The sequence below is a fragment of the Lolium rigidum genome, chromosome 7 (assembly GCF_022539505.1).
Source record: "Lolium rigidum isolate FL_2022 chromosome 7, APGP_CSIRO_Lrig_0.1, whole genome shotgun sequence".
Classification (NCBI taxonomy): Eukaryota; Viridiplantae; Streptophyta; class Magnoliopsida; order Poales; family Poaceae; genus Lolium; species Lolium rigidum.
This window is the reverse complement of record NC_061514.1, coordinates 9716245-9724358: the sequence shown is the minus strand read 5'-3', so window position 1 is coordinate 9724358 and position 8114 is coordinate 9716245. Positions and strand designations below refer to the sequence as shown.

General features: G+C 46.5%; 1 protein-coding gene across 2 annotated transcripts; it reads right to left on the bottom strand.

Annotated features, from left to right (window-relative positions):
• Positions 1-288: 288 nt before the first annotated feature.
• LOC124675713 (receptor-like serine/threonine-protein kinase SD1-8) lies at positions 289-6099 on the bottom strand. 2 transcript variants are annotated; one of them, XR_006993388.1, is made up of 8 exons: positions 4735-6099; positions 3175-3285; positions 2941-3065; positions 2564-2780; positions 2156-2396; positions 1944-2076; positions 1370-1740; positions 289-701 (listed from the first exon to the last, which is right to left on the bottom strand). XR_006993388.1 is itself a non-coding variant. In XM_047211789.1 (7 exons), exons 1-7 carry the CDS (start codon positions 6053-6055, stop codon positions 1435-1437), a joined length of 2454 nt encoding a protein of 817 aa, XP_047067745.1. In that variant the 5' UTR covers positions 6056-6099; the 3' UTR covers positions 1133-1434. The 2 variants fall into 2 exon arrangements, 1 of the variants encoding a protein (XP_047067745.1); XM_047211789.1 differs by lacking the exon at positions 289-701 and having other exon boundaries at positions 1133-1740.
• Positions 6100-8114: the final 2015 nt, after the last annotated feature.

The window sequence follows — 8114 nt, the reverse complement described above, 5'->3', positions numbered from 1 at the left end:
TTTGTTAGTACCTTTTAGACTTTATTTTGTAATTGATGGAGTCAGCTCGTGTATCTCCACCATGTACTATTTATTACTATGAATATATGTGGTATTGATTGTCAAAAAAAATTATAGTGAGAGAAAGTGTTCACACTGGCACTCTCAATAAACCATAAAAAAGCATATCCCGTTTTATGGTCATATGTTCTGTGGCATCGCTTTTTGCAGACAAAAACCCGATGTGGTTAACCTCATCCGTGTTATGCGGTACCGCCGGATGGGGGGTTTGCTAGAGTTGCTCTTAGAAGGTAGATTTCCAAATGATGGATCGGAGATGGGAATCAACTTTAGGTCTGACGTCATTTTGGTGGAATCCGCAAATGAAATGAGGCTAGAATTCTGTGACAGTAAAACAACATACATGTGGAATTGCCAAATGAGTTCCGTTATTTCGAGATGAATTGTTGGATACCAAAGGATCTCTTAAAGATTTTGAAGTGATTAAAAGTTTCATCTTTAGATTTCTGAAGGTACACATAACAATATCGAGTGGAGTCATCAATTAAAGTCAGAAAACATGTCTTTCCACCATTTATCAACTCGTCATTCATTTCACAAAGATCTAAATGCATGAGTTTTAGTGGTGCCGAATCTCTTACCTCCGCAGTCTTGTGAAACTTGCGAGGTTGCCTAGCTTGCACACATACTTCCTCCGTTTTCTTTTAGCAAAAAATCAAACAAATTAGTACTACATTTATTAGTACTACTTAAATAGATAAACAACCAATCCAAGCTACATTAGAAATAGTAACATCTAATAGATAAACGAGGACCGCTTCATTTTCTGTGATCTTGTTAACTAAAAACTAAAATATAGAGTATTTCAGAACAAATTTTCAGCCCATAATGTAGAGTTTTTCAGAATGGATGGAGTACTTAACACTTGAAATTCTTGACAATAGTAAATTTTGGAATTAAATTTATATTGAATAGCCGCGTGATGCACTTAAATGTTATATGACAAAGTTGTGAATGTCAAATATTAGACTCACTAGCATTGCAATCATAATTAATAATTTTAGTACATAAATCTGACAAAGATAAGCCAAACAAAATATACAGCTTATTTGCATCGTTTGATGCAGAAACCGGGTGTTACCCTTCTCAAAAGAAACTAAGATTGTATTTACATGTTGCTCACTATCTAATTAATGAATTTTTACTGTAAGTGAGGTAAACTATGATAGTCGAGAACTGACAATTAGTAAAATACCAATGCAAGCCACCGGTGACAATCACCGCAGTGTGCAAAATAGTAAGAAAGTATAGAGATTTACTCCACACTTCACCCCGAAAACATTGTAGGGGACAATTCGTCAATTCCTACCAATAAATTGAAGTGATCGCCAGGCAACAACAGTTGGACAAGCTCGACCGGTCGACACATGCTGTTTACGTCAGATCAGTTGTAGTAGAGCTCAAGAGATCGGTCCTAAGCCCACGAGACGAATTTGAATCCACGGCTTCTCTGCTATCCACCTGCCTTCTGGGCCAGTCAATATGGGACGTCGTGCTCGTTAACATGGACACAACTGCCGACATGGCTGGCCTGTCGCCGGGCGTCTCTTGGACGCAGAGGAGCCCTATTTGTATGCACCGTTTTAGCTCGGACAATAGCTCTGTCTCAGATTCAGGAAGTGGCACCATTGTCGTGTCAAGAAGCTCCACGATCCGGTTCTGCTCCCACAATCCCCAGGCCTGCCAAAATGAATCGCCGAGCTTCATCTGATCAGTACATAGCACCTTTTATAATGTTTCTTACGTCCTCTCCAGAAGAAGAATATTCAATTTAGAGATTATGTGTCCAAACGACAATATCAATGTGCACGAATTGTACGAGGATGGTCATGCATATATTAGGTGTCGAAGAAATAGGATTTTCTGATGTATTTCAAACTTACATGCGAAAGGAGCCTGTGCAAGGCACCGTTTCTTTCCCCGCTGAGTGTCTCCAGGAGGATAATTCCGAAACTATAGACATCGCACTTCAGGGTCATCTCCCCTCCCCGTGCATACTCCGGAGCTGCATACCCCCTTCACGGAATTCAACAATGTTAGGTACATATCGAACCCATGCAATTTCTTGTGGGGAGGATGCATATTTAGAACTTACGGTGAAATCACAATTGTTTGATCAGGACCCGCCTGATCGATCGCGGCGAATAGCTTGGCAGTGCCAAAGTCGGCGATCTTAGGATTCCACTCGCCATCTAGAAGAATGTTTCCAGGCTTGAGGTCACGGTGGATCACACTCTCGCCTGATCCTCCGTGTAGGTACGCAATTCCATGCGCTATACCGTGTAATAATTTTAGTCTTTTTTCCCAGTTCAGTGACGCACGAAGTTTGGCCGCACCTGTTAGTACCAAATAAGTGTTTTAGATGCCTACAACTATTACGGTAACATAACGAAATATTTTCTTTTTTCATAAGGGCTAGCACACCATACACGGTATCCTTTGGATCACATTTTAGTTTTTATAAGAATTAGAATATTCTTTTAATTGAGGAACTAGGGAGTACCGAATATGTAGGCGTTCAGGCTCTTGTTCTGCATGTATTCGTAGATCAGTATCCGCTCCTTGCCTTCGTTGCAGTAAGCAAGGAGACGAACAAGACTGCCATGCCGGAGCCCAGCCATGACTTCAACTTCTCTCACGAAATCTGTCTTGCCTTTTGTGGTCAACGCAGACTGTTTAAGCCTCTTGACAGCAACCGTTCTTCCTTCCGGCAGCTTCCCCTGGTGATTTTGGAATTTGGCATGTTAGAAACTGAGCTTGCCGATGGTTGTTTTTCTCTATGTCAATGTCTTAACAGATGAAACTTTTACATTAAGGATATGGTCATTAATGCATTTTTTTATCGAAGAGTACAAAATAGGCACATACACACGCACGAACCTTGTAAACGACACTAAATCCACCCTGGCCGATCATATTGCCATCAGAGAAATTTATAGTGATATCCTTTATAATAGCTAGACTAACTGAAGGAACCGCCATGGCAGGATTATGAGGAATAACACCTGCAAAAGGAGCCCGTGGATTTAATTAAGACATTGCATATACCATGTATTACCATTTTTCTCCTTCATGAAAATAACAACGAAATTGAGTCACCGGGGCAGAATTTACCAACGACTCGACGCTTCCTTCTCCACCAAACCACAAAGAGTACCAGAAGAATCGTAAAAGCAGAAGCTATAGGGGTGGCAACAAGTAGTGTAGGGAACCCCTTAGAGTCATCTGTTATGGAATAAAAAATGTTAGACTGCAATTTAGCATTATACATACTGAGAGTCATACAAAAAAAAATTGAGAGTGATACAAATTATATTTGAGTAAATTCCATTCCTTACTTCTGTCAAATTGTCAAAATTCAGATATTTAAGGAAATTTATTCTCCATGGTATCCATTAGCTGTGTCTTATCACTTTCTTACAAAAATTATTTTCCCCCACCAAAGACACATCATGCCCGCATCTCTAGTCCATGTGGTTATTTGGTACATTTATACTAGAAAAAATAATTATCCAATTTCTCTTCAAATTTGAAAAAAAATCACACCTAGTTCATTTACAAAATGAGTGAAATTTGCAACAAATGTTTGTGAACTGAATCTGTTGAATTATGTATCTATGTTTTTATCCCTTGAATTCAAATTTTAAATTTAACTTAAATTAATAGTATAATTTAGTTGTTAGAAAAATAAAGTTAACTTGAACCCTAGTCATTTATTGTAAATAGTCTTAAGAATTTAATAGTACAAGTTACACTGAATTTCATGGCATGCATATTATGGAGGTGAAATTGTTGATGTTAATTTAATTTATTAATATTTTCAAATGTCAAAAAAATAATTTGGTATGGTTTTTTTGTTGAAAAATGAAGGTTCATGGCAACTACTTCAGGGATTTCATGCAAAAGATTGAATTAAACACTTTTTTAGTTTTACAAAAAATACTAGAATAATTTTGAATTTTATAAAAATCAAAATATGTATTTGTTTGTAAATTAGAACATAAACTTTGAGATTCTATGGAGGAAAAATATTAATAATCTTTTTAGCAATCGTCTTCAGTTCTAGATGAATTTTTTTAGCAAGTGTTCTAGATGAATTTCAACTATTATTCGAACAATTTAGATTATGGCTATGCAAATTTTTGGAATAAGCAACGCCATATTTAAACTTTACATGACTGAGATATGTTTCAGTTCAATGGAACTACTTTATTTATGGTTTTTTATATTTAGCGGTGTTTCTTCCAAGACTTTTGCCACATGCCTTTTAGTTGTGGGCATGGGGTGGATTGAGGAAACTGGTTAAATAGAGTACATATGGAATAATAAGCTACCGATGTAAACGTAGAGACTTGATTTTTAAAGCAGGCAATATTTTTTACTTTAGCATCAAGAATAAATGGTAAAAATTGAAAATTCTGTAGGAAAGTTACTGATAGGAAATACTCACTCCCGTTCCGAAATTTAAGAGTCAAACCTTTTCAAGTTTGACTAGTATTTTGCTAGGTACGTGTCAGAACCATGATTATAGATTTTTGTAACTTGTATATACTTTCATTATTTAGTTGAAGGGAGATTAAAGTCTAGTCATATTGCAAGACAAAGACAATGAAAAACATTAAGGCGAGAGACCGCAAGAGTATGTGGCGCAGGGATAATCTGTATAGTACATACCAAATTCCGATTTTGACAGCCGCAGGTAGAGATTTTGCCCGCCGTCGACGAAACGAAGATCAAGGATGGCATCCTTCCAAATGACGCAGCCGGTACCGTCGCCGCCTCCTCGGATATCCGCGGCGGCGTAGGCTAAGCACGAGCAGTCAGCGAAGCACCTCTCCCTGCACTCCTCCAGCTCGACGCCCATGTCCACCGACGCATTCTGCGTGTCCGGTAGCTTCACCCCAGGCACCACCTTGAAGTCGTCGGTCGTCTTCCCGCCGTCACAGTCCAGTGCCGCGTTTCGCCGGCACCCGTCCGCGCTATCTCTCACCTCTTGCGCAGATGGCGACGCGGAGACGACAGTGCTGAACCCCTCGACGCAGCCGCAGAACCCCGACGACGCCGCCCCGGCGTCGCAGAGGCCGAACGGCCCGCAGCTCGCGTAGGCATCGCAGGGGTCCCTCGGCCCCTTGAAGTAGGAGACCCACTCCCCGGTGCCCGCGTCCCACACCAGCCGCTCCACCCCGCCGGCGGTGTAGTTCAACACGACGCGGGTAAGGGACGTGCCGGGCGCGGCGGTATACCCGTAGGTCATCTCCGAGGGGCTCTTCGTCACCCACAGCGTGTACTTGTTCGCGTACCACGACACCTCCGGGACGCCGCTGAAGTATCGCCCGTTCCACGGGCCCGTGCGGTACTTCTTGACGCCGCGCTGCCACACCACGAGCTCTGGCAGCCCGGCCGTTTCCAGCGTGCGGCGGTAGTCCCCCGGAGACGGGTCGTCGGGGGAGCTCCACGCCGTGAGCTGCCACTCGCCTCCGGTCCAGAGGTTCTTGCCCAGCTTCATGCCGGGCAGCAAGGTGTCCGAGGGCTCGTCGAACGACTGCCACAGGGAGATGTCGCTGCTGCCGTTGCGCACGACCAGGTTGCCGGACTCGAGAAGCCAGACCGCCGCGGCGGAGGCGGCCGGGAAGTTTGAAGACCACGCCGTCCGGCCAGAGCCGTCGAGCAGGACGAGGCTGTCGACTTCGTTGAAAACCAGCATGCCGAACTTGTCAGGCAGAGGCTGATCGCGGTTGGCGACCCAGTAGACGGTGGTGTTGGATACGGAGAACCATATGCCGAGATACCTCTTGGTGGACGCCCCGGGAGAGAAGAACCCGAGAGTGTAGGAGCCACCGGGCGAGACGAGCGTCTGGCCGTCGGTGAGGTTCTGGCCCCACTCGAGCTTGTCAGTGAAACCACCGGCGGCGGAGGTTTGGATCGAGAGGAGGAGGAAGCAGATCAAGAGCAGCGGCAGGAGCAGGTGTACAAGCAGTTGGTTGGTTGCCGCCATGGCGATACTTGTTAGCACTGCTTGAACAGCAGAGAGCTCATGGAGACTGACTAGGTATGCTATGTAGTGAACTGAGAGCGAGGGGACAGCCTTTTCAAAGGTTGGTCGATGCAGCTGGGTCGATGTACTGGAGTTTTTCTTTGTTTGACGGTATCAGTGTACTGAAAATTTTACGCTGGTTGGACCAGGAACATAACATTCTACTTCGACATCCGTTTAATTTGGTTGCTAATAGTAGTAGTAGCATGATACTTGGAATAGTTTATCCTCTTTTATTTCTCACGCAACTCGTCAAGATGACAGCAGAGCACTGAACTTCTGTTAGCTAGACCAAGAGAAAATCCTCATTGTTGAACAAAATGAAACTGGAACGGGAACCAGTAAAATAGGAACAGTTCCACTTCGCCGGTCAAGAGAGTATGCCAAATTTCCTGGAAGTTGCAATCTCAGTTGATTTATTTGAATTGCAGATGTCTGCGAGTGTGACAGAGGAGTGATAGAGCAATCATGCAGTTAAGAAATAGGCTGAAAGGAGGGTGGTTCCTTGAAGAACAATACAAGTGGTTCTAGGCAGTAGACTGGATCAAAGCTGACTACCATGGCCGGGGCATGTGGTGTACTGATGTGGCAATTATCCCAGAGTTATGCAGAGCATGTCATCAGTCGCTACCCCCGCCGGGATGCCAATCATGCGGCGACGAAGTTTTCTAAGTGACACGTATGCAACTGAAGATACTCTCCGATCAGATCCTATAAGATGCCGGTTTGTCAATGTTAGAGATATATTAGGTAGTATTAGATGTCACGGGATTTGTATAGGATTTGTCATTCATCTCCTGCCTTATCTCTAGGAGAGCTTCTTAGCCTCCAAGTCTTGTACCCTATATATACTCGCCCATGAAGCGCAATACAACATCCAACACACTACGCCAAACCCCTCTCTATCCTTCTACATGGTATCAGAGTGGCGCCGATCCTAACCTAGCCGCCGCCCAAGCTTCCGCGCCGCGCCTCCCCCGGGGAGGTCGATCGCCATGATCTACTCCGGGGGCCGCGCAACCCGTATGAGGGTTCGTCCGCCGATCTGTTGATCCGCTGCCCTCGAGTCTTTTTTTTTCCAATCCGTAGATTGGTTTTCTTTTTGCTCCGCCGGTCGCTCGACCGGCGTTTTCTTTTTTTGGTTTTGCCGATCATCGATCGGATTGAGTCGCCCACCGACGTCGTCATCACGCGCCTCTACTCCAACCTCTGCGTCGACTGCACCGGCCATCTTCATCAACCGCGCGGCACGGCCGCACACGTCACACACGGGACGCCTACGTGCGACGCAGCAGGCTGTCTCGCCCGCGCGGTCTCCATCGCTGGTCCGTCTTCGTCGTCATCGCCCGGGACATCACTGACAACGTCGCCAACGACTCCAATCTGCGGCACGTCGTCCACGCCATGGCGCATACAACGCCGCCGTCGGTCTGATCAACCGACCGCGCGCACGTCTTCGCCAAGCACGTCCCCGAGCACGCGCCTACCACCGATCGAGCTACGGGCTGCCGCTGCGTCGCCCCTTCGGGCCGCAGCGCCGCCGCCTTTGGTCCATGCTACCGGCCTCCGACGCGCCTTCGAAGGCGTGTACGTTGCTGGTGGCCTCCCGCCGCTGCATCGACTCGCGCCCTGCAGCTACGCCGGCCCCCGGGCCGAGACGTTGCCGCACGCAGTCTACTTCGCCGTCCCCCGCGCATCGACGTCCGAGGCCACCACAGCGCCGCCCCTTCGGCGCGGGTCGCCTCCGTCTGCGCATGGTCTTCGTCACGCCGCTGGGTCTTCCTCGCCTACTTCGTGTACCACCGCCGCGCCCCCATCCCAGGTCGCCACTGGGCTCGCCAACCGCTCCAGGTCGCGCTGAGCTTGCCGACCACCGCAACGCCCGTCTAGGCGTCCAGCATGACCACCCCTGGTCACCGCTGGGTTAGCCGCCTTCTACGTCTTCGTACACTACAGCTTCGCCGCCAGCGTCCTCGCCTCTTCCCCGACTACGTCACCTGCTACTCTACTCCGACACCCG